General features: G+C 32.9%; 1 protein-coding gene across 1 annotated transcript; it reads right to left on the bottom strand.

Moving 5' to 3' along the window:
• Nucleotides 1-802: 802 nt before the first annotated feature.
• Nucleotides 803-26,836, bottom strand: LOC145663768 (uncharacterized). The gene is made up of 5 exons (XM_081729857.1): nucleotides 26,562-26,836; nucleotides 20,210-20,411; nucleotides 9,489-9,643; nucleotides 5,619-5,730; nucleotides 803-1,926 (listed from the first exon to the last, which is right to left on the bottom strand). Exons 3-5 carry the CDS (start codon nucleotides 9,628-9,630, stop codon nucleotides 1,737-1,739), a joined length of 444 nt encoding a protein of 147 aa, XP_081585983.1. The 5' UTR covers nucleotides 9,631-9,643; nucleotides 20,210-20,411; nucleotides 26,562-26,836; the 3' UTR covers nucleotides 803-1,736.
• Nucleotides 26,837-27,790: the final 954 nt, after the last annotated feature.

Here is a 27,790-nt window from a genome sequence, read left to right as displayed (position 1 = left end):
CATGAATTTTCATTTTATGAAGTTCCCGTCGCACTATTTTCGATGAAACCGGGTTCTGTAGGCCGCAATTGAGTTCAAACGTAATTTTCATTGCAGTGGTCTTCTTTTTAGCTGCTACAATCCGTTTTAATGCCCTCCGGTCCCTACCTGACAGGATTGTCTTTCGACCATTGTTGTGCTTTGCAGACGTCGTTTGCCCATAAATTGTGTATGTCCTCGTGACATTAAACACAGTGCCTTTCGATACCCCCACAATGTTCGCCACTGTTGCCACTGAAGCTCCAACCAGACGGGCACCAACGATCATGCCTCTTTGGAAGTCTGTCAGGTCGCCCATTTTACCGCACCACTTTCACACTACGACAGTCACAGGTGAACTGGTTACTGCTGACGGAAGAGGAAGATCCACATGACACATTGAAAACAAAAAACGATCGGTAACCGCAACCCGTGTTGTACAGTGGAGGGCCAAACTTACGTGTCCTGTATGAAGTGTTTTTAGATCTTTTTGTCTACCCCTATGTATATATATTAGCGACACGAACAGTTCTGAAACATTGGTAACGTACGTGACATATATTAAACCTATTTACACATTCATATACGTGTTTTCTTCCACAAGATCAAAAACGTACTACAATTATCGGTGCCATTGATTACACTGAAATATGAATATTAAAGAAAGAAACTAACCATATGATATGATATTTCGAATTCTGCCACTGTTAATGTAGAATAACTACTTCAACTTTGAAAATGCTATTGGGACAGGTAACTTATAAGACACAATTAGTAATTTTTAAATTGTAATTCTGAGATATAATATCTATTCCAAACATTAGCAGCAGCTATCCAATCTCCCTCTAAAATGGGAACTAGATAAATTAAAGTCTAAATATAGAATTCAGTAGAACATACCGTGCCGCAATTAATTGAGAAAGGACCAAAAGCTTAAACGAAGGGTTTGTTCCACTTTGAAACAAAGGTTTTTCCTTAAATTAGCCGGTACTGTTTGAAACAAACTTGAAGATTGAGACTAACAACTTTATTAGTTTCTCAACCATGTGATTAAAAGTAAGCACTGGTATCTTGGTTCTTCGTGAGAGATCTGATTTCTCTTATTTATAGAATGATACTTGACGGTTTTGAACTAGAATTGGTCAAAATTGAAGCAGTTTTGGATTACACGTTGCAAACAAATTTAAATAAAAATCGAATCCCAACTATCATACTGTACAAGTATTCCAACTACATACTAAATTTAAATATTTCGATACTTTATTCAAACTCTTTCAGTTTACAAACAAGTTTGCACCTAACTCATACTACACTGTTTGCACCTAACTCATACTGTATATCAGTTTGACTGTAAAGATAGTTTTAATTTATACCCTAGGCGAGAAAGCAAGGTCTCCAGTTCTGTGTGATTACACTTGTTCATACTTAAAAAAGAAAAAATAGTCAACTAAAATTTACTATACTTTCAATTAATTTAAATAGAAGTGAAAATATTTCCATTTTTCTAATAAAAAGTACAGTTTTTGAATAACTTATTGTTATTTTTAAAAATCTACAAAAAGTTTGTCATTTCTCAAACTGTATCTTTGCCATCTCGGCAGATATTTCCTTGAAGCAATTATTTTTCAAAATAGCAAAACCAAAGTTTGTGAACGCTGTCATTATGAGTAAAATACTGTTATTTATCACAGTAGTTAGTGTTTCTTCACACAATACTATCAAAAAATGAATAACGAGTTTCTAAATAAAAGCAACACTAAACTAAAAGTTGATAACGTTGGGTTGACTCGGTTGCCGAAATTACAGCTTGCTTTATATTCCCATCCTTTTACAAAATCAACCAACTTCTTGCTTGGACAGTTGTTTCTAATTTGTTTTGAGAAACATTTCGCCGCATCCAAGACGTCACTGAAATAAAAACAGAAATAAAAGATATTAAGAAATAAATTTTATTTTTAACTTAGTTGCTCATTCTATCCTATCCTATTTATAATACAAAACTGAACAGTCTGTGTGTAACAATAATTCCTAGTAGTATATGGTTAAGCTAATAGGTGTCATAATATGCTACCTGCCAGTGTGGTGCCAATAAATGGCGCTAGTGCAGGGAATTTGCTGATTCAAAACTATTGTGACGATCTAATTGCTCCTTAAAATGTATTTTTTGAATTGAATTATTTCAAAACAGAACAAGAACCGTACCTATATTTCGATTTGACCATTAACATTTGTGTATATTTATATAATATATTGTGACGATTTAATTGCAACTTAAACTGTATTGTTTCAATTTTATTATTGAAAAACAAATTCAAGGCCAGTAACCATAAACTAAGCATTAATACTTTATATTTTTTACATTAATATATTGTGACGACTTAATTACAACTTAAACTGTATTGTTTCAATTTTATTATTGAAAAACAATTCAAGGCCAGTAACCATAAACTAAGCATTAATACTTTATATTTTTTACATTAATATATTGTGACGACTTAATTACAACTTAAACTGTATTGTTTCAATTTTATTATTGAAAAACAATTCAAGGCCAGTAACCATAAACTAAGCATTAATACTTTATATTTTTTACATTAATATATTGAGACCACTTAATTGCAACACAAACTGTATCGTTTTAGTTTAATTATTTGAAAATGGATAACGATGATACTGTAAAGAGTAATTTTGATTGAGATAATTTCAAATTGCATGCGATATTTCTTAATAACAGGAGATTAGTTTTCTCTTGGAAATATAATTACATTTACACAATTAGCTGATAAAAGAATAGCTATGACACCTATACAGTATTTATTTAATGGAATTGGTTAAAATTCTCCCATTCCAGGAAGAATATTGCACTAATTTGGAAAAAGAAAAAATGTTATATAGGATTTGAACCGTACTTGAGTTCACATCCATGCACAGGCAAAACAAAAATTTCAATAAAAAGGAAATGAATGTTGCATGCTAGAAAAGTCTCAGATAATTTACAACGATAACGTGATTATAGTAAACCATATCCCATCGATTCCAATAACTGTATACGTTATAATATTTCCTTTCCATGTAGTTCATCTAAATCATCTAAGAATCTAAAAGCGAGACAATTTGACCTAATCAAGGAAATCAGCACAGGATTCTTTCGTTGCTGCTGAAGTTTGCTCATTATTAGGGCCCTCAAGTTGAGGAAAAATATTTTTTACGAGTGCCCGAAAACCAGGCTTAACATATGTTCATTTTGGGTCATTGTAGGCCAGAAAATGGTAGATTTTACTTGTTCTTTTCTGCCTTTTCCGGCGTTTTTTATTATTGGTTTTTTAAGCTTTTCATGGATGTTAACGTCTTTTTTTGCACTTCGTCTTTCGACAATAAATTTACTGGCCATTAACTCGAATCACAACCACCTATTAAACAGCTTTTCTTTAGTAAAGAAAATTCCAATGATAAGACATTCTTCAACGACTGGACTGATAAGACCAGATCTGCAACAATCACAAGTCAGATAAGGACGCGTAACAATGTCTTCCAGCAAGGACTGAAGGTGGGGAAGTTTTCTTATTTTAGTTTGTACTTCAGTTTGTGGAAGGAGGACAGACCGTAAACCTACCAGAAGCTTGTATTTCTTGAGCATTATAATAATTAAATGGGTCTTATTTTTACGTCCTTTTTCCCAGTAGATCTTTTTTTTTTTTTTAGATATTTTTACATCTTTTTATAGGTCCTTTTTAGACAATTTTTAGGTCTTCAACTTCCGAGCTCTACTTGTTATACATTTCCTGATTTACAATGATCTAGATTAATTATTCATTTCACCAAGACTGATTAGTTGGTTGGTAGGTAATTGGCTGAATTGGAGTTTAATGTCTCGTTTAGCATCGAGGCTATAGAAGACGTGAGCTTACAGCTTAACGTGAGATCCGAACCACATGATCTCTCATGGAAAATCAAATCTGGGTCTCCCCCCATCAAACGTGTGTATGATAACCATATAGCCACGAGGGAATTCACTGCTGACTTAATCCAAATATTTGTCCTGTCTGGAACATGAAACATTAGAGAAACCTTGATTGGAGCTAACAGTTGTACATTTGTCAAAATTCACCAAATTTTGAAAGTGAAAAACCTTTGTCAAACGAACTATCAACATGATAATTTTGTATCATTAGCTCCCTTAATCTGTGGGATTTCTCTTAACTAAACCTTAGAAAATGAACTTACGTTGAAAGCATAAACAAAATATCAGGCAAAAGTAAAATTCGCCAAAATCTGGACCTGGAGCTCATATTACTTGTCGAACTCCACCAATATTTTAATTAGTAATGAAACTAGAAAGAGGACGCTGTAACATTTATATTAGGTCTGATCGGAGAGGTAATGAGATTATCCCGTAAAATTTGAGGATATGCAAATGTTTAGGCTACTTAAATATCTCGAAATAACATTCTTCAGCGTTAATATGCCAGCAGTTCTCAAAGTTAAATTCTTGCCAACGGTTCTAACACATTCCGTGGCTCGTCTGGAAGACTTGATGGAGATATCTTTTTAAATACTAGTCACGACAGCTTGCATGTTTTCAACAGTCCAAATTTGTGATTTTTCGGGCTGGATTTCAGAAAGGAAAACAGAAAAGGGAGTCATGGTCAGGCATCTCGATGTTTTGGATTCCCAGGCGGACGGGTGCGACTTTGTCCTTCAAACGTTTAAGCATTTTCACGTAAAATGCAACGATTATGCGCCCAGGTGGTATGAACTCCTTATGAACATCTTTAGTGTCAAAACACACGATAATAATCTATTTTCTTCTTTGAACCTGTGAGTCGCTGTTAAGCACTTTGTGTGTTGTTCGTTCACGATGCTCTGCTTCTCTGAACGTTTTGCGTCACGAAAGCCTTTATGCTTATGGTAAAGCATTCTTTCTATAGGGATTATGTATAATAGCAAGCGTCTTGGTTGTGAAGTTATCAAGATTAATACAAATCTTTATCGTCTAAGGTCGACACTTCCAGTTTAGACCTTAAGTGATGTTCAAACATCTGTCCACTTCGCAAGTGATCTGCATCTCTAAAAACTCAGAGTTAACTGACGAGAAATTGATCATTTACTTAACATTCCCCACCAACTGTCATACCCTAAAGAATACGCTCTTCGCCCTTCTGATTTACCGATGAAAATAAGTCTCATTACTTTCTGAACAGGACTTGCTTGAATTTTGAAACTTGTCGAATCTGACCATTCTTTACTTTATGTAAGATGCTCAAAGAATTCCTGAAAAACCACAAATAATTCAAGCAGTCAATTTATGAAGTTAAATTATGTAAGACCCATGACCAACATAACATGTTTTATTTTAAGCCATGGTTTAAAAACATCTAGCCACCGTTACTTAAAAAATTTGTACTCTTATCTCTAAGCAAATGAATAAGAACCGAAACTTCATGGGCTGTTTAATTACTTCATTTCAAGCTCCAAAACTAAGCTATCATACCTATGGTTTTGTTAATATGTTTTTTATTTAAACGATAACAGAAGTGACCAAGTTTGTCTGTTTTTTTTTCTTGTCCCTCTTTTCAACACAGCACAAACTGAATCCATACCTGCATGTACCATCCAGGTTCTGTAGAGCTTCAATCATCATCTGAAGACAATGTTGCGGCGGTGGTCGAATAGAAGCGATGCATATCTTTGAAGATGGATCGTTCATAATTTCTATACAAATAAATTTATTTATATAAACAAAACGCATATTACTGCAAACAAAATAAAGTTACTACAATAAGACATTTTTATTGTTAGTACGTATTATTATAGTATATCTGAGTTTAAATAACGATAATGAAGAGAAAGTAGATAATATGAATCATAGAAAATTTACTTCATTTCTTCGATCGTGATGTGCCGCTCGTAACTTATGTATAACAGTATTAGGAATAACTAATATATTAATATTCACTTCTAAATACGTTTTCGTTACTGAGATGGTTATCGTCATAGCTTATAAAAATAACCATGGAAAACTGACTAACAAGTAAGTACGAAACAGATCTTTACAAGTAAGGTACTGATTCATGATTCCTTTCGTTAGTTTCAAAAGGTGTTTCGACTTCGCAATCTTTAACTATTTTTTAACGAGTTAGGTAAAGCTCAGACTTTACGATTTTTAAAAAAATGCCTTAAAGAAAGGACAGCGAATATCGATATAATGTTAAATAACGAAATATGTTACTAAAGCTCAACTACATTTTTTAGAACCCTTACCGATGTAGTGTTTCCTTTTAACGCATCTTTTCTATTAAAAAAAAAAATGGTTTCTGATCCAATAAACAAGACTTTCGGTACTCCATCCGTGCTTTGTTTTATACGAACTATGGAAACCTTTCAAAGTCATTTGAATGTCTTCATTCACAGAATTGCCTACTTTTAGGCATCATTTTATTACATTGTTATAATTAATTTTTAGATATGGAACAAGAAGAAAAGTAGTGTTACAACCTCCGGTTTAAAGAAAATTCCGGCTTAAAATTTTATGAAACTTTTTAAAATAAGTATTATTTCGTTTTTTCACCTTTTTATTGTAATAAAATGTATTGAATTTCATTTATTTTCAAATCATCTTTATTTAAGATGCTATTCTTTCATTTTATTTCTCGTGCTTCTCCTATTCATAGTTCATACCTATCCTTAGTTTTTGTAATAAGTGACGTTTTTCAAACAAAATTTTATGATTCTTTTTTAGTGTATAGTCCTCGCGATTTTTATATATAGTAAAAATATCAGGAAAAAATTTTATCACTTTTTTCTATATCAAATTTTGGAAAGAGTAGGTCTTAGATAAACTAAAACCGAGATATGATGGTTTCGATACATACATTATACCGTTGTGCAGTGGCGTATTTACGATTTTGTTTCGGGGAGGGCTTTGCCTGAAAATGAAAATTCTGCAAGATATTTCATATACCTTACTAGAGTAAGTAAGATTTCGGGGGGCTTAAGCCCAGAAGCACCCTAAATACGCCACTGCCGTTGTGGTTTGTTCACGTCAGGTACAAGGGGCCCCTGTTTCGATTCCAGCTTGCTCCAAGTGAAGTTTGTCGAGGACGAACACCATGTGCGTGGGTTTCCTCGAGATTCTTACGTTTTCTCCGAGTTTCTTTATTCTATCATTTCATTCGTTTCTCATCATCACCGTCTCCTTTAGCCTACACGGCATAATCGTGAAACATAAAACTGAAAGAATTCGTTTCATTTTACAATTGTGGTTTGAACACATGAAGCTAATGAATGAATTGAATTTCAGAAACATCTAGTTCTAGCTTTAAAGTAACAATAGAAATTAATAATGAAGGTATAATACACTTCTGTATGTATTAATTTTGAGCAAAATTTAAGACGATTGTTCACAGTGTATTTATTCATCTCAGAAGAATGCATGATATTATATACATTAGTACATAGGACAAAATTGATATCAAATAACCGACAAGAAAAGGCCCGTTTTCTACAAAATAGTTACAATAAAAGACATCAATAAGGCAATAACAACACTAAAGTGTAAGAAGGAGCATAATGCAGAAAGAACTTGTAATGAAAAATATTAGTTAGCATTCATATTTTTATTAATAACACATGTTTATTAAATATCGGGTAAGAACAATTTATATGTCACCTTTAAACATCAAACAAATATGTTACACTTCAAGTATTTATTCCCATGTAAATGTGATATTCGACAAACGAAAGTATAATTAACTTTCGATCCTAAGACCGTTCAACTATATTATTTCTTTGAAGATCACTAAACCATTATTTTTAAGTAAAACAAACGGACCATTGTTGTGAACCCAGTACACCAGACGAATCAAAAGGATGGTTAGCGAAGCAGAAAAGATTTATGCTGTAAACTGAGGTAGAGTAAAACTATATCATCACCAATCAGTGCACGGAAGGATGCAATATTTTCTCCGAATTTTATATATATATATATACATTTCTTCTTTTTCTTAATTCCATGCAACACACTACCAGGGTCGATTATTCCTATTCAAACGATCAAAAACAATACATCATAAATACTCTTCAAACATTTCCCCTTACAAACCTCTCAAAAACCAACTGCATCATTCTGAGTCCTTCGAAATATTTTATCATCCTAAATTTTGGAATGTATTTCATCGTGTGTTAAGGTGCAGCTTTATTTGATTGGAGTATTGTATACAGTAAGCTGTTGATTTTGTTGTTATTCCAACAGAGGTCACAGACGACTTGCTAGAGGTCAGGGATGACATTTTTTTAAATTTTTGTATTGGAAAGTATTAATTCAATCTTAATACACAATTGATTGCTCTGTTAATTGAATATGTCGGTATTTGTCGTTACTTGAAACAGCGCAGATAAGTTTCGCGTGACTTTTGACTTCTTAATCTTATTCTTAGGCTTAGACTAATCTTGGATAGGCCATCACCTTTACGTTGATTTAGGATTTAGATTTCTGGGCTCTCGGCATCTAAGGCCATTTAGCCTTCACAATTTGAGGGATGACGTCCCTCGGCGAGCACACAATCCAGGGAAAGGGAAGAAAGAAAGGACGGGGGAAGGAAAGAAGCGGCCTGGGACCTATAAGTTAGGTACCACCCCGGCATTTGCCTGGTGTGAATGAAGAAAATCCAGAAAAATGTCATTCAGGGTGCTGACCTGAAAAAGCGTTTTACACTTTTTCGACCGAGTGCCTCCACCGGGAATCAAACGCGGACACCTGTACATTGAATAACATGTTACTCGATTCAGCTATGTCTATACACTAACTTTTAAATTTTGAGTTATTCCAACAAATGTAACGGACAACTTGGTAGAAGTCATGGATTACAGTTTTCAACTCAACTAATGGAAATTTTATTTTTTAATTCAATCTTCATAGTCAAGTTATTGTTCTATCATCTAGTATGTTGGTATTTTTCAGTACCTGAAACAGAACATGCTTCGTGACCTTTGACCTCTCTCTGATATTGGTGATCTAATTCACAGATTGATCTTGGATAGGTCCTTCAGCTGTAAGTTGAAATACATTTTGTTTGGTGGAATTGATTTGCTGTGGGAAATTGCTGTTATAAGAAAAGTCACAGGTGACCAGCTACAGGTTAAAAGTCACAATTCCATGCATTCCTCATTAACTCACTGTTTTGCAACGGAAGTTCTATAAATATGCCAGTTTTTGCAGTTAAATCAAATCCCCCACCAACCCATACCAGAATCGCATTTTGATCTTTGACGATGTAGCTCATTAATCTTTGATACTCTCTATCTTGCTTTAATGCCTCACAAAATTTGGGATCTATCTGTAATCGTACCAAATTTTAAATTCTTGTTCGAATTTCAAGTATCACCATTTCTATCCAACATAAAAATAACATTTATAAATAGGATTTTGGGATAGTAAGTACATTCCACATAAAATTTTGCAATATACACACCTTCAAGCATCTTCCCATCATCTTCACATGCATAATTGATGCCAGTTTCAATCAGGCGAAGACCGCCTTTAGTCTCTCTCTCATCACCAACAAAGCAAATGGATAATATTTCGGCATAGAACATAGAAAAACATCGTAACATAGCGCTCGATTTACTGTAAAAAAATTTAAAAAAAAAAAACAGAAAGATAAATCAGTGAATAAAACTAGTGATAGAATACAAATTTTTGCTGTCTCATTCAGTAATAATAATAATAATAATAATAATAATAATAATAATAATAATAATAATAATAATAATAATAATAATAATAAGTGGTAAAAAAAAGTTCCGTTAGATGATTAAAGTATTTAACTTACACATTTAAAAATACTGTTTTGAAGCTGCTGTTTTATAATCACTAAAACATTAATACAATAATTTTAGGAATTATAAGAAAATGCACCAAAAGGTAGCGATCTCGGCCAATAATTTTAGCAATGATCAAAAAAAGATCATCAAAAGATTTGCGATTTTGGCCAATAATTAGTTTTTTGATCAGGAGCTGTAAAATTTTTGAATGGCCACTAAATTGTGTTTTCTTATTTTTTACGGAATAAGCATACCATAAGTCAAGTGAATAGTTTGTGTTTGGCTACAGTACATGTAGTTCTCCAGATATAAGATGTACAAGAAAATGTTTGAATGCAATTAATTGGAATTTTTGATCAACGTCCACAAATTTTTTAAATGGCCCCTAAATCGAGTTTTCGTATTTTATTTTACGGAATAAGTACACCATACTGAGTTAAGTGATAATTTGGATTTGGCTACACTATATGTAGTTCTCCAAGTATCAGACGTACAAGTAAATGTTTTGATTGCATGAAATATATTGTTTCTTTTTTTATCAGGGGCCACAAAATTTTTGAACACCCCTATATCGAGTTTTCGTATTTTTTTACGGAATAAGCACATGATACTGGGTTAAGTAATACACTGGCGGATCCACGTGGGGGGCGGAGGGGGCGACCGCCCCCCCCCAAAGGTCTTCTACTTCCAGCATGTATCGTTCGGAAATACAAATATTGTCTTTTCCCGGACGATCCAATCTGTGTAACAAGCCTAGTAGAGTATAATCAAAATGTGTGATATTTAATGGTACTTAATACAAACATATTTGAATTGTGAATACTTCTGTCCCTAGTTCCTTGGGACGGTTACCATAAGCCGCACACGAGAGAGAACGAACAGCTGTAGGAATAAGGAAAGACGGCTCACTCTATGAACTAAAAATTATATTTTAAAATTGTGTCCTAGAAAAAAAATGTGGGGATGGAATTCAAAACCTGTAACTTCAATTACCTTTACCTTGAATAAAGAGAAATATAGAATATTCAGCGCTCCTTACTGTAAAGCTCTCTAAATCTGAGATGAGACTTTTAGGTTGGTGATTGATTGATATGTATTTGCGTCGTTCATCAAAAGTGATGCTTTACAGAACGAGAACCAGAGTTTAAAGTTGGATCTGAACCACTGTAGTGTGTTCGATGTTCACTCACCGGGTATCAAACCACAGAACCTCATGCATCAAAGATCAAAGGTACTCTCGCTAGATAATACATCAACAAAGAACTGTGACTTTTGAGGTTCAACACGGAAACATTCATTGCGACTTTTAATGGCATTTCATCTTTTATTGGGAAATAATACAAGCTACAACCTGTTCTGCTCCTAATCTTCGCACAGGCCAAACCACTTAAACTAGAAACTTGAAATTCGGATAGTAGATAGGATTTGTGATCTAGGATACCACTAAGGAAGGATTTTTGGGAAATTCAAAGAAATGAAGGAGGAAAGGGGAGGAAATTATTTTAATAAGATGGTCATCTCTCCAAATCCCTTAAGGTTAGAGACTTGAAATTTGGATTTGGATTTCTCATTTAAAGTAATTTGACACGCGTTTTAACATTTTTTGATACTTTAGTAAAATGGGGAAAAGAGGTGGAAAGAAAATGGGACGGGGATTGCAATTATTATAATAAGATATCTAAGAATCTTTGTAGGTTGGAAACATGGAATTTGGTATATGGACTTCTCACTTAAAACAATTCAATACATATTTCAGCGTTTTTGTATTCTTCTTCTTCTTCTTCTTCTTCTTCTTCTTCTTATTATTATTATTATTATTATTATTATTATTATTATTATTATTATAAGATGCTTATATCTCGGGATTACTTACGGCTAGATATATGAAAGTTACTAGTTTGATTATTCATTTAAAATAATGAAATATGGATTTGAACAGTTTTTGCTACTTAACATAGAAGGGCTAGAACAGAGGTGAGGGTTCACTAAAATGTTTGTGAGATGTTTGAATTTCGTGGCAGCGTTTTAGCTCAATCCAATTCTATATGAAAGACACAGAAGGGAGAACGCGAAATGTTGTGCCACAGTACCACGTAGAAGCATTTGCTATATTGTGCGAAGCCGTATTCCGAACAAATTGGGGGTCTGGGAGCGAAATCTCACCGAAGCGAAGGCTACTATAATATACTTTTATTGTTGTAAGCATAACTATAATTATACATGTTTCTAAATGCTAGTTTTAAGAAATTATCTAATAGAGCCAATTTCCAGCCCTCTGTTCCTAATCTGGTCTAATGCGTTTTTTCTTTACATACTCAATTATACCACTGCAAAAGCGGAGTATTCGGACAAAATACCCTATACGGTGCTCATGGTCCCGGGTTCGATTCCCGGTAAGGGTGCATTTTAACGAAAAAGGTGGTTCGAATTCCACTATAATCAGTAAGTGCATGTCTTCTTTAGCCGTCATGTCATTACCGTGGAACGTTAAATTCAAACAACAAATCAAAATACCCTATGTACAGAGGTCTATACTTTTGTAATAAATAATGTCCTATATTTGCCTTCTTGCTCTCTCTTGTTTAAGTGGAAAATTCCTGGATGTACCAGAAATTGAATTCCTTACACATTCATCTTTAAATACATCAATTGAGTACAGTTGGGAGCTTTTCTTGAGAAATGAACAATTCCATGGGTGTCAAAATTTATCAGTCAGTGACTCCCCAACTCCTCGTGAATCCTGGGTTCTATACCAATCATAGAAATGTTTTCTTCACCTTTGATACATCAGAAGATTTTGGTACGATTTATATAGCCGCAATCTTAACATGCACTTAATAAAATGTCAACAATGTTGACAAACTGAAATCATGGTGAAAAACGAAACGTAACGGAAATTCAACACCTTGCCCTCAGGAAATGTTATTCGCATAGCGCCAGAGATCAAAGATGATGTCCCTCTCAGAGAGGCACTGAAAAAAAGTCATGAATACGAATCGACGACCGGAACATACCCTCTCATTCTATTGGATAATGAAATTGATAGCTTTATGTCAAGCTTCATGTTTTCTTGCGATCACTTTAGTGAAACAAAGGGAAGCTATATTTACATACACAGAGGAGAAATGGGACAGGCTTCGTGGCAGATAACAGATGACAGGATAAATGCCATCGTCAAATAGCACTTTCTTTTGCGTAAGTACTGTCCAATACAGCGCATCTGATAAATCGCGGTGACTAAGCGTGAAGTGAATTATGATACCGCCACGCCTCCGAAACGGATGTGCGTATTTAATTTAAATCTAGAGAAATAATATAATTTCATTTTAAAAACTTACAAATTCGGGTCATCAAATATATTCGGATCATAAAATATAATCTGGTAATCAAGTTTACACCCCCTCCAGCCCCGGATTCATCAGTGTCCCATTTTTCCAAATTGAAATTCTGGTTACTTTGAAGCTATGCTCATCTTCAGAAGCAAATCGCCCCCTCCAAATGATTCTTCTGGATCCGCTAGTGAAGTAATAGTTTGGGTTTGGCTACACTATATGTAGTTCTCCAGATATAAAACGTACAAGAACATGTTTGAATAAAATATATTGGATATTTTGGATAAGGGACCACAAAATTTTCGAACGCCCACTAAACGAAGTTTTCGTATTTTCTGCGGAATAACACATCATGCTGAGTTAAGTGTTATCTTCGGTTGGCTACACTGTATGTAGTTCTCCAGATACAAGGCACACAAGAAATGTTTTGTTGAATGAAACATATTGGACTTTTTGGATAAGGGCCACATTTTTGAATGGCCCATAAATCGAGTTTCGCATTTTTTACAGAATAAGGACATCATACTGAGTTAAGTGATACCTTGGGTTTGGTTACACCATTATGTAGTTCTCCAGGTATAAGGCCTACACAAAATTTTTACCTGAAATATATTGGATCTTTTGATCCAAAAATGCACTTTTTATTTACCATGTTTAATATTATTAACTGTATTGTTTCGATGTTCCATGGCATCTTTCTCAGCACATCTGGAAAACTTCTCATTTCTAAATTTCATCTTGCACTATTTTGAAATTCTGTAAGAAGTAATATTAGTTGCCTAAATCTGCTGAGAAGGTATATGAAGAAATATCGAAATTGTAAAGTTTATGGTACTGTACATTAAATATTAGACGCAGTTAAGAAAAGAGCATGCCTTATAAATTATTATATACATGCATTAATTAATATCCTGAAATAATTAGTAAAACATTAATTTGATTGAAACATATTACTGGACTCATGTAATATTACAACTATTGAGCAGATACTACGTAGCAGGAACTAGAGAAGCTTTACACTAGCCAAATACAATTTTTCGTAGCAGACAATATGCGACTGCCTTTAGTAGAGTACAAATTGTCACAGTTCGCGTTTGGTAACTTCAATCTAATTCTCAGTGAGGTTTGATTTTGCTATTTACACTAATTCTCAGTAAGGTTTGATTTCGCTATTTACACATTCAATGAGAAAGTTTATGTATAACAATTCCGAACTATATAAACGGTGAACGCATTGAATGTTGAGCACTGAAAATAATTTTGATAATTTGTGAGCATTGCTTCTTACCGACAAGAAAAGTTATTAATTTAAATCGGTACGTTATTTAACTTCATAGCAAGTGAAAGCTTATTAAAGTTAAAAAAAAAAGGAAAAATAATAAAGTTTTACGATGAAATGTAAACAACTACAGAAGGAACAAAAATTTACTATTTTCGAAGTAGAAGAGGGGTTGCCAAGTAGCATAACCAGGAAAGATACTTTCGATAGCCGACTATCATGTTACACGAAAAGACACCAATTAAACAGAAAAAAAGTTTGAATGAGAAAAAAAATTATATTAAACTGTTTTCCTTTGGTAGTATTACTGTTCTTGGTTTAAAATAGCTAGTCACATCAAACCTAAACGTACTATAAAATTTACTTATTAGTGTCTTCATCTCAGGGGCGGATCCAGAGGGGGGCGATCGCCCCCCCCCCCAGAAGAGGGAACTTTCTTATTTTATGTGTATATAAATAAAACCCATCCCAAAGTTTGGAGCCCTTAAAAGTAGCAGTATGACAACCCATCGCCCCCCCCCAGAAGTCGGTCCTGGATCCGCCCTGCTTCACCTAATACAAAGTAACACATAACACGGAAATGTCTCGATATCATGACAGTATCCTATGGTGACGCATGACGTTTTAAAATTTTATTTATTTATTATTTACTTAGCTCAGTTATATCAGCCCAGTGACTCATATGACTGAATGGCTCATCATTTACAAAGCTCACAAGATTTAATCATTTTTCTTTGCATTGGCTTAACTTTGATTCTATTTGTTCAATCTTAGCGGGCTAACCACTGTACCACCATACCCACTTAAGTTTTAATTTTTTATCAACTATGTTCGAATGCCAGTAACCAGGTATATATTTTATGGACCTTAATTCGAAACAGAACTTGCCTGGTACTTTGTACAATATTGGAATTTCGCTTGTATTGTCGAACATCTGAGTTTCCAGTATCAATCATTTGATATCTGACTTTGTTATATTATTAAAGATGTTCAGTAATTGAGTGTGGGAACCCATACAGAAATTAGAAAATATCTTCTATATCTCTGCCCCAAACACTGTCTTTCCGACAATCCTGAAATGATAAACATTTAATTATGGTATCCTGGAATGTTTCCATAAACCGCCATAGTAAGTGCTAGTGAAACCTTTTTTCTGGGTAGTCATTGCGGTCTAAAGTTCAGATTGTTAATTATCCAAATTCCGAAAGTTTTGTGAAGCAAAGTAAATTTTTTGTTTCTTAAAAATTGAAAATTTTAGATAGTAAAAGATCGAGAAACAATAAAGGAACGTTTGTCTGATTGGAAAATCAGCATTTTTCTCTATCTTATACCGCAACTTTTCCTGGTAGTTTCAGCTTCTCAGTTAGATCTCATGGTATTTCGAAATTTTTTCAAATCAAGTCCTGACATGTCTTCCATTTTCAAATGATTGATCTGCCATTGACCAGAATATATTGCATAACATCAGCTTGTCTAGTGAGAAGAAACTTCTTTGGATCATATTTCATAGTGGTATATTGCTTTTTCTTCTACCAGGTAAGAAGCTGTTTCTCACTAATTTCGTCCGTCTATAGCAGCGTTTCCAACCTTTTTCAACTTGCGGCACACTACAGATGTAACTTCAATTCTCGCGGCACACTCATATAGATACTATGTTATTATTATTATTATTATTATTATTATTATTATTATTATTATTGTTTGTAAATATAAAATACCGTGGTATTTTTTTGTGATTACTGATATCCTTTTCACAGAGAAGAAAGCTCCATCACTTGTTTTCCCCCGTGGTAAATCATTATGCTTATTTTTCATTCTAATTTAAAAATAGAAAACAATTACAATGAAGTATAGCACTCAGATTTTTAAAAATACGCTTTGTTTTTCGAAACTGTACAAACTCATTAAGAAGGAAGATCACTAAGGAACAAAGAAACAAATCTCTTGTACTTTTAAAACACAAATGTAGGTAATTTGTATCCATGTTTGCTTTGTCGAAAGGATTGAATGATATCTTAAAATTTCAAGTTACGAAATAATCTGCAACAATAAAGAAGCAATAATGGTGATAACAATAATAACAAATACTTTTCTAACATTAAAAATTTACAGAATATTGACAGAGTTTGAAACTTAAAATTGTAGATTCATAGTAGAGGTTCATAGTAATGTGACACACAGACATACATTTTTCCTAATCCAAATATAACGTAAGACTCAATGTCTGCAATTTGATTGTAATGGAATTAATAATTTTGTTTCGATTTCCACGCGGCACACCAGCGGCCCATTCGCGGCACACCAGTTGGGAAACGCTGGTCTATAGTATAACAGATTTTCGTTCGAGTTGAAAGTGCAATGTTTAATGCTTTTGGAATCATTCGTTGCTCTTTTATCGCCCCACTTTCGACATCTTAAGCTTCTCTCGAGATCTCTATTGCATATTGGCAGAATTCTCTAATGCCTTTCGATTATTAGGCTCAGATACGTATCATATATATATAGCATAAAAGTATATAGCATATTTTCAATAATCAATATCTTTATAGTCTTCTAAATGACTAATTATAATTAAAGAAAACCTCTTAGGTATATGCTATAAATTAAATAATTGATAGCTAGATCACCCGATTACCTGAGGGAACTTGACTACGAAGTGAACCATGACTTGATATTCAGAAAGTATTTTCTACTTTTCTTTCCAAATCATTCCTTTAAAAACCTACTGATTCAAGCACGGAGCTGACCAACTTCTGCCGTATTGAGCGCTAAGAAACCTGGATTTCAATATCTATATCCTCTCAAGTCTTTATTACTATAGTTTTTCATGGCACATTTTTTCTTTTCTTTTATTTGTGTTCCATATTGTGAACTCCTAAGTTACTAATACATTGTCGAACACCTATTCAATAGTTAGTTAAAAGTAAATTAAATAAATAATTAAAAGCAATACTTTTATTAAATATTCTAAAAAAGAGAGATTTTTTGATAGGGTAAATGAAGAAATGGGACAAAGATTAAAAGCATTAGTCGCTATTTGATGCTTAAGTGATGTCTCTATTAACATTAAAAGCACTGATCACTATTTATTGCTTAAGTGATGTTTTTAGTAACATTAAAAGCATTGGTCCCTATTTAATGCTTAAGGGATGCTTCTATTAACATTAAAAGCATTGGTTTTTGTTTAATGTTTAAGTGATGTTTCTATTAACGACCTTCGTCCCTAATATGCATAAAACCTTCGTCCCATAGATCTCAACCTTGGAAAAAGCGCTCGATGCTTCTATTCTTGGGCCCATTTCTTCACGAAATATACATAACGTTTACTGTATTATATAAAAGAATTGATTTTTTTAAATAGAGCTATTTGCTTTTCAGGTTTTAGTCACTATCCTCCAATGATTTTTTTACTCCTAGTCCCTTAGCTTGAAATATTAGATGACTTCATAATATGTGCCTAAGTATTTTTCTCTCTAAGAACATTTTTCAAGACTTAACAGCAGTTCATAGTTCAAACTTTTCCATTAAAATATAGCACTCTTGAACTAGCACTGAAGTACTGTCATCTATTGATGTAATGCTTAGTTAAGTGACATTGCCTACACACATACCTAATTTAAATGTATTTGTAATAAATTAATTTTACACTAAACGATAAGTTACAGGGGAAATTTAGTGAAAATGCTGTATTATTATCAGGTTTGTGCATCTGTACAAACATTCAGAGTTCGAATTAGTATGGAAGTGTGTGAAATTTGCGTAGCAAGATTTGGCTAAAGGAACAAAAAAGTAATCTAATAAAAGGAATGTAGAGCGGGAGACTAATGTCAGAATTTATTCCACATGTAGTTTAAAAATAATATATTACAAATCACGCATTAACACATTTATGCCCGTAACCTTTTGTTATCACCTATTTCGTTCAACTTTATATGTGCTACTCTTTTTAAGTTGTTATTTGGTAAACTTTCAGTCCCATGTGTTCTTTAAAATTTCCACCTAGTAAAACAGGGTGGGTCATTAAAGACTCCTTGGGCGAATAATCCTTTGCCATTTCAAAGAACATAAAATTTTAACAATGTAAACTTAGTTATTTCCGTCAAAATACACTTGTAAAACAATTTGTTTATATAAACGCAATTCGGAGAAACGGTAATATATTCAATACTTTTTTTAAAAAAAATGTAATTAGCTCACAATGTTAAATGAAACCATAATTGTATGCAGTCACGACACCAAAATATTTATATTCAGTCACTAATTTAATGTATTCCATTTTATACAAATATATTTTCATTGCCCTTAAAACCACTTGAATATTTCCAAAGCTACAAATTTCACATATTTCCATGGAAAGAAGTGATGCGATGCGCTTATGTAAAGCCACTCCACATTTGTAATATTTAGTTTTGTTCTGCACTCTGAGCACCTTCTGTTTTATCCTATAATGATGATGTGTCAGTATTTGATTATCGTGCTACATTTGGAACATTCTAACCTATGTCTGTAAGTAAACTTGTTTCAGGAATTAATACCTCAGTGTCATGTACTAACAGAAGAGTGTGTGAAATTCCCGTTCTAAAAGCTAAACTGTCTAATGTTTTCGCGAGCTTTTGCCGAAATCTATGAATTGTTTATAGCCACATCAAATGTCTAGAATACTACATAATTTTCAAAAACTAGTTTCTTGAATGACCTTATACCAGTTACATAAATGATACGCGCAGTAAAATATCATGTTTGCAATAAAGATCCTTACTATTCATTTCCTAGATCTGAACTCGCAACAAATAACATATTAGAAAATATAATTATAATATAATTGAACTTAAAGCAAACTTAAGCCTGTATGGCTTAAAATTAAAGACATTTATATTCTTATTAAAAATATGTTGCCTTTTTCACTTATTTTAAGTAGATGTTAAAAACGAAAAACAATTGATATGCAGAATCACACAACTTCTCTCAAAATAACATCAGATTTGACCAAGGGGTCATTAACGACTCAAGAAATTACATACAATAGCTTAGAGTATATATATATATCAATGTCAAAAATTATTTTCTACGTGACAGAATATACACCTTCTTGTCTCTTCTTTATTCCAATAACTTACTACTCATAGCTCTAAATGATACTTAATATGTGGGAATTTCAGATGACTCATTAAGTACGAAAACTAATTTCGTTACGTAACAGCTATGTTTTTCCAAGAGGAACATCGTTTCCGAGTTTCTTTTTATGCTGAGTAAGGTAGCATATTTTCTAAACGGGACGTTGCTAGGTTGTATAATTTTCAAAACTAACGGAAAAAATTATATCAGAGTGCGGACTTAATATTAATGTAATGCACTTGGAGAGTTACTTTTTCCGTGTTTTTCTTCACTCTGACGAAATAACAAACATCTCAAAAACACTAACCATACCATTCCATAATACTAAATCTTATATAACCCAAATTTTGATACTGTCCTATGTTTTTCTGTTATTTTGAAAGTTGGAAAATTAATTGCCTTTTATCGGTTTACTAATTTTGAAAAAGAAAAACATCCTTTAATTTTTTGCAGTAAATTAGTTATTTATAATTTATCCCGGTTTCCTTAGTTTTCAGCTTTCATCCATTCTCCTCTTTTATAAGAAATCGTTCTTCCACAAGTAGCATTTTTTTCTTTCCTTCATTTATTGAATTTACACATTTGTTAATTGCTAAAAGAAAGCAGTCATCTATATAACAAATAAAATATTTTGGTAATATACCTGCAAGAGGTTGACTCCGGACGAGCACCAACTTTCTGAATGCACTGATTAAATTCTATAAGTTTGTTCTATGAAATTAAAAGAAATGATTATTGCATTAGTGACCTTGACAAAATTTCAAATTTCTGCTCCCTCCTTCTCATCACCTCGGAATTCTTTCTGGGCTCAGTTTTGTGGTTTGTGAAACAGAAGCTCCATTACTCTACACAAATAACAAAACAATTGTAAATGATTATTTTTTTGTTGTAGTATATATATCATTATATATAGGCTTATAATATTCACTATACATAAACAATCATTTATTTAGTAAAGTTTAATTAAAAATGCTTTGAATAATCTAATATAATGGATTACTTTATTTGAAGTTTTCACAAATTGATAGTTGCAGTTTAGACTTGTGTTCGTAATGCATTTCAAAGGCTATAACGTCATAGTTATATATCTTTTAATCAACCCTCGAATATGAAAAGGATTTCTTGGAATTGTTGTGCACCAGAACAAAAATTCTTAGAAACCGAGAGGCTGCGAACTCCTTTGCTCATATATTTATATATATATGTGTGTGTGTGTACATCCACCCATCTACTTGCCTCTTCGAGCGACCATATACGGACAAACAATTCAACTCAGCTTAGTATACCCAAAGCTGAATTCCGAAGCTAAAAGGCAGTAGTGGACTATACGTCATAATGTGCATTTTTTACAATAATTAGTTATTACTTATATTATTATGTGTTTAAAGGTGATTAATAGGTTCCCAGTAAGATAATATTCAATTAATCAACTTTTATTAGCAAAGAAATTGCTTAAAAACTGTGTGTTGTGTGGGAACTATCTTTTAGTCTACTAGTGTATCTATTCGCCTTCAGAGCGACTATGAGGCGTAACACGCAGAAGAAGCGTCAGGAGTTTCACCCTGGAAAAGGACAGCTAAACATGTAACTCTTCAACCTTCTCACAAAGTGGCTTATATTTTCTGAATGTTGAAATTACATGTGCAAAATGTGGAAATATATACCTCCAGTAAAATTTTAAAAAATTAATAACAAGTGCATATACAAAATATGATTTAGGAATTATCAGTAACCAGAATAATTAGTGGACAAATAATACTTTTGCAACGTCCAAGACCATATAACAATGGAAGAGCGGGCCAAAGACTCTCCTAAAGGAATTGGTTCTCCAAACGTACCTTGTCTTCAAGAATTATTGCGTATGTCAATAAATTAGTGAAACCGTGAAATCCGTGCGTCCTTATCAGCATCGTATTCGCGTCCGTTAAAACCGGAATCTTGGGCCACTATTTATTCACGAGAACACATAGTTGTTTGTGTTATACAAATGCGTTTGTGATTTCTTAAAGAATAAAATATATGGCTTGAAAATATTTATTGTGAGTGTTAATCTTTAAATCAAGTGATAACACGTAATAGTGCAACTGTGCATATGTCATAGTGTTATCTTTTTACTTAACAGGATAAGTATTGTTATATATTGCATGCATGTTTTAATATTTCATTTTTGTCGTAGTTACAATTTTCACGGTATACTTAATTCGTGTGTCTGTTCGCGGCGCCATTTTTCACGATTAGCTTTACCGGGGTTTGAGTCCGACTGGAGTCGAACCTCGGTTCAGCTGAAAACGCTACAGATGCGAGGATTCGTCCGTTGGGCCGCCTGAATATTACTTCCCCTTCTACTTCACTCCTAGACCAACCCCTCTCCGGACGGATTCCAGGGCTTTAGAGAAAGGAAAGTCTTAAAAGTGGAAAAAAAATTGCGAGCGCCAAAGAAAATGCTTTGCTCCGATCTTCTTACATATAACACATGCTGCATGGCTGAGAAAGGAAAATGTTTCTCTAATTTTGACTTTCTGGGAATAGCTGCACTGACTTTCATTGTGCTATATAATTTATACAAAAAGGAAAATGGGTAGCCAGAAAAATTATTAGAAATTAATTTACGAAGAATATTGCCAAGTTACTTATAAAAAAATAATGTTTTAAGTGGAAGTCAGCTCAGCTAGATCCCTATGTAGCAATACTCAAAGCTTTGTTATTCTGCCTAAATTGAGATTAGAGGTAATCTGAACTTGATTGAATAGAAAAGATAACACTGAATTTGGATAACATTGATAGAATTTTTAATTTAGATAAGAAAAATAGCAACAAGTAACAACAGCTGATGAAAGCATTTGCATTTTAAAAAAATGACATACTTATTCCATTGAACTTTTACTGTAAAGGTTATCAATTTAAAAAAAAAATATTACAATAACTTTCTAAATTTTGAATGTCTGCAAAATTACATAATGCTGATATGTAATATTAATACAAACGGCATTTTAAACCACATTACGATTCTTTAATTAAAATGCAAGTTTGTAACAAGATTTTAAATTACAAGTTAATTATCATATTTCATTTGATAAATTTGAATAGTTTCCCTATCATATACCAATTTCTTGCATTGACAATACCAGAATCGAATCTATGTTTGATTAGTTTGATCAGTTACTTAAATGACGGAAAACTTTTAGAAAAGTATAGAAGAATAGCAAGATAGAATATTGCTTAATGAATATTTAAGATTATAGGGGTCATGACCTTTAATTTTGAGTTACTTGAAAGGAGATTGACAAGGAAAATGAAGTATAGTGAATGATATATTTTTAGAGTATATAAAATTCAATTTCATAATTTGCTTTATATTTCTGAAAGCAAACTAATAATACTAGTTAATACTAATACGAAAATATCATAGTTGTATTTACACACTTGACATAGATGATTCACACTTGACATAAACATACATTACTATAAATCAATACACAGGAAATTAAATCACAAATCTACCTCTAGAGATCGATCTTTCTTGGCCAATATTTATACTCTACATTACTTTAGGTCGTCGACGCCTAGTTTACCCAACAACTACCCACAGAAAGACTAAAGTTAAATATGACTTTACAATTAAACGTAATACTTATGTTCGCTTACATACATTTCATCATACGTATTCCATTTTCTTTATGTCGTACAGTAACCAAGAATCATCTGTAATACTTTCTTTCCAACATAATGGAAATGTATTGGTAGTCTATCAATAACAAAACAAATATTTCTTGTTAAAAAAAATCTATTCCTGTCCCTTGAGATACCTTTTTTTTCCTAGCGGACCAAATAACTTACTAGTAACCAATTTTATTCAGAAGTTATTATTTAAAATAATATATCGTAAGTAAGTTACATTTCGATTTTTTTTATACATTATATTAATTATCAATGAATAGGTATAATAACTGATGTTTTCAATCTTCTTTATAAAATAAAGTAAAATGATATTTAAAAAAATAAAGCTAGTTTACGTGGTGACGAAGATAATGATTTATTCGCCCTGAAACTGCACGTGAATATTTTTCGTAATCCATTTCAAGATTCTCTCTAAAACACATACAAAAAAAGTGTAGTTCAAATAAGTTTATCACTGCATGATCAAACTTTAAATTAAAAAAAATGAGTAGCGTTTCTGGGAAGTTTGCCACTAAAAATCCTTCAAACATTAATGTTCTTTCGTCCCTTCAATCGCGGGCAAATGACTGTTGAGTCAGTAGTAGTCAACATCTGAATAAATGCACCAAGAAAAGGGGTAATGTAAAAATAACAACAGAAGTCTCATTACAATAATCTGGACACTTCCAAACTGACCCATATAATACGAATGGTTTGGCGTCCCTTTGGGCGTCTTGTAGTATTCGTGCCAAGAAAGGTTAATATGAATGCAAAGCCAATGTAAAGCATGTCTAGATCCTACCTTGTGTTTTAATTTCACACGACACGTAGAATCCTCATGTCCCACTTGGAGTCCGGAGTTAAAGCATCCAGCCGGGCCTTGCACTCGCTATGTGGAGAAAACACAGAGCACCATTTTACACACACACAAACTGTCCATTTTAATATGAGAGAGAGTTCGAGTTATGCAGGAACTTGTTATATCAGCACCTTCGTTGCTGCGACACTAACTATGAGTATTTATTTTCTGAACATATTTGTATAATAACGATGAATAAAAATATACATATGTGTGCAAAGACGTTGTGAAGAAATCGTTATTTCTTGTGTTCTCGCTGCACGCTTCCTGTAGCAACTGATTTAGTTTTTAAAATTTTGTCTTTCTCTCTCTTCTGTTAATTTTTGAATTTTCTTCTCTCTGTGTGGGTGTGTTTGTGTGTCCGTTAAAATGGTTGGTTTCTCCGCCACCCGAGAACAATAAATTAGCATGGTGACAGCAAGGGTCCTCGGATCTTCAGTGAGATGACCACTGCTCTGGTTTTTAAAGATATTTTCTTCTCTGTCCAGACTCCAAACAGAACACGAGAAAAAAAATACATACAAAGTGAAACAAAAATAAAAATACAAATTTTATTTAATAATGCATACACAATTGTGAGAGGTGACGACTGTCATACAATGCATTTACAGTGCATTTGGACTGTAAATGCATTTGTAGTGCAGTGCAAAAGTACATCGGTTCCTCTCTGCAACCATTCGGTGTTAATTTCACCTTTTGTGCTCCTCACGAGTTTTCCTTTTGAGGTTATAGGAGACACTCGGAAATATAAATATTATTCATATGAGACTGTTGGCAAAAAAAGTTCTAACCCTTCTTTTGCATTGCGATTGGCCCGTCAGTAATGGTGAGTACACGACTAAGTCTCTCTTTATTAATTCGATAACACCCGAACCTAGAGACCATGGTAGTGTATTGTTCCTTCATCAGAACATGAACCCCGACTCTCATAGAATGGCAAATCCCTCTCAGGGACATTAGGAATACGAACCCAGGATTGTCATGAAATGTGTTCCCAATCAGGGACTTACAGGGGTCGAACCACACACTGTCATAAGGCAACAATAAGTTAATTATTATAAATCATAAACCATGTCCAGAAAGAAACCAAATTTCGCGAGAATACGATCAACAAAACTGTCCTTGACTTTCTGCTTAAGAGCACTCTGTAATGGGATTATTTCCAAGTATTTTAACGATTATACATAATGCTGCCAACATCCTGTTCTTCTCGTTGTGAGACTGCAAGCATTGGAGTGAAGTTGTTTTCTACTTTGAGGCGAGTAGTATTACAAAAATAAAGAGTTTGAAGATTGTCATGTTTGAATCGAATTGTTTGAAATTGGGCTAGACATTTACAGAAACATAAAAAATGTTACAGGTATGGAGAAGAATCTATATGTCAAACCAAGTGATGAGTGGTTTCAGTATATCAAAACGGAAGAAACATTCATCAAAGACTAGGCAAACCTGGACGTTCATCAATATCATCTAATGATATTCAAGTTCAAAACTTGGACGATGTTGTACGGAAAAATAGTAGTTTGACAGGCCACGAAATAGCTGAGGAAGTAGAAATTGGCAAATCGTCTTGTCATGTAATTTTATAAAACTGAACATGCATCATGTTGCTACAAAATTCATTTCATGATCGCTAACAAATGGGTAAAAAGAAAATCGTGTGAAAACCTGAAAGTCTTGAATCATGCAAACGAAGGCGATAGATTCTTGAAAAACATCTCGAGCACGTTTTCTGTTTCTTCTCACAATTAGTTCCTTTCACGTACCTACAATTGTTTATATTATCTAAGGAGTGTCTAACGTTGATTTATCCAAGGAGTATCATCAAGAAAATACAGCATAAAATACTTTTAGTCCGTAAAACGTACCTCTATATTTTAATGACATTTTTGATCCATGTGTTAATTAAAAAAGAAAGAAAACTTCTCTATTGTCTTTTATTGCTTTTAGGCCAATCATAGATGTCCACAGCATAGTGTATATACCTTGTGAAAATTTTAGGACCATAGCGCTGGGTACATGAGTTTTTATCTAGAGGTTATCTTGCGTACAGATATAATAGAGAAATTACGGTTTTCAAGATTTATCCCAGTTTCCTGGGTAGTTCGTGATATGTCCAATAGGAATAAGTGATTTTATAGCCTAGTGTATACTGTCTAACACACTACAGTATTTTGGAAGTTTAAAAGTATTTTTAACGACTTTTCGTGTAGCCATTATTTATTGCCATTTAAAAATTTAGTCACAAAGACTCAGTCTGAAGAAATTAAAACACCGTCAATCTAAATACATGGATTGTGAGTCCTTGGTCCATAAACTTTAATACACGATAATCTGTAACCACTGGCAGAATTAGGACCTTGCGACTGTAGGCTTTCAATTACGTAGGCTCAGCTATCAATTGTGTTGAATGTGTATTTACCTCTATGTTGCGAAGTGATGAAATAAGCGTTTAAGTAGAAAAATTTTAGAAACTTACCAGTGCATTTGTGGAAGCGTCTGTCCCAGCCCTTTCTTCACAAGCTGCCAAAACATGTATTATCTGTGGCACCTCTTGTGTAACACCATTACCTATAAAATGAAGAATACATGTATGGAAAATGTTTGAAATGTATACATGACCACTCCTTAGAATAAGTCTATGAATCAAATCGAAATGATAAAAAAAAGTCGATCCAAGTCTATGTTTAAAAAATTTATTTTAAACGGGATCAATCATTTTCTCACTTTGGCTATTTTGTGAATAGAAAATGGGAAATTAAAATATCATATATAAATTGTTCTTCTTCTTCTTCTTAAAATCGAAATTTATAAAAACACCAGGACTTACGTCAACTAAAATCAAATAAGAAGTTTATATGAGTTTTGATCTGTCTAACTTGAGTGGCTTCTGAGATTATATATTTTTGGCATATTTGAGAACTCTTCTCTTCTCTCGTCTCAGGATACACATTTTAATGAAAGTAACATGACGAAAGCTTGCCTCCAGCCAAGAGCTAATTACATTCAATAACAAATCGACTCAAAAAAAACTAACGCGCGGAAAATAATAAAAGCGCTTAAAAGCAGAAAATAATTTATTATTATTAAGATATTTTTCTGAAGCTGTGACAAGCCGAGTAAATTAATGCCTAATGTAAAACTATTTGAATAGTAATTTTATGAGGCAACAATGTGTTTGGCTTGGCACGACTTCAAAAATAATTAATAGATAATAGTAATAGGTTACTTTCTTTCTTTACGCGCTTTATTATTACTATTATTTTCTTCTGATTTTTTAGCGCTTTTATTATTTTCTTCCGTTTAGTCCTCGTTTGGAATCTTTCCATATAATCAAGTTTTTATTATTATTATTATTATTATTATTATTATTATTATTATTATTATTATTATTATTATTATTATTATTATTATTATTATTATTAGTGCATTCATGAAGTCTTTATATTTCTTTCAAAAAGTGTTCATTATCGGATTTTAGTGCGATTTCAGTAGGTCAGTTATCTTTCTTTTAAGTTTCCTTTTGGTTAATTTTCCCATTTTCTTCTTATCCCGATAGTTTAGTTAGATACCTAAAGTAAAGGTATCTAACTCATTTCTTATAACATAGGTTTTCCAACGAAACATGTGTGAAGGAATAAATAATAATTATACTTTATTATATTATAGGCAAGAATCATCCTTGGGAATAATTCATTGTCATTACAT

This window comes from Thermobia domestica, chromosome 11 (assembly GCF_964235325.1).
Source record: "Thermobia domestica chromosome 11, izTheDome1.hap1.1, whole genome shotgun sequence".
Lineage (NCBI taxonomy): Eukaryota > Metazoa > Arthropoda > Insecta > Zygentoma > Lepismatidae > Thermobia > Thermobia domestica.
This window is presented reverse-complemented; position numbering and strand designations above follow the sequence as displayed.

What these genes read in the sequence shown, in the direction of transcription:
- LOC145663768 (XM_081729857.1), bottom strand. Translation starts at nt 9,630, where the DNA reads ATGTTACGATGTTTTTCTATGTTCTATGCCGAAATATTATCCATTTGC. An exon ending in TGATGGGAAGATGCTTGAAG is followed by an intron (nt 5,731 to 9,488) that starts GTGTGTATATTG and finishes TTATTTGTATAG; the next exon opens with AAATTATGAACGATCCATCT. An exon ending in AACCTGGATGGTACATGCAG is followed by an intron (nt 1,927 to 5,618) that starts GTATGGATTCAG and finishes TTTTTATTTCAG; the next exon opens with TGACGTCTTGGATGCGGCGA.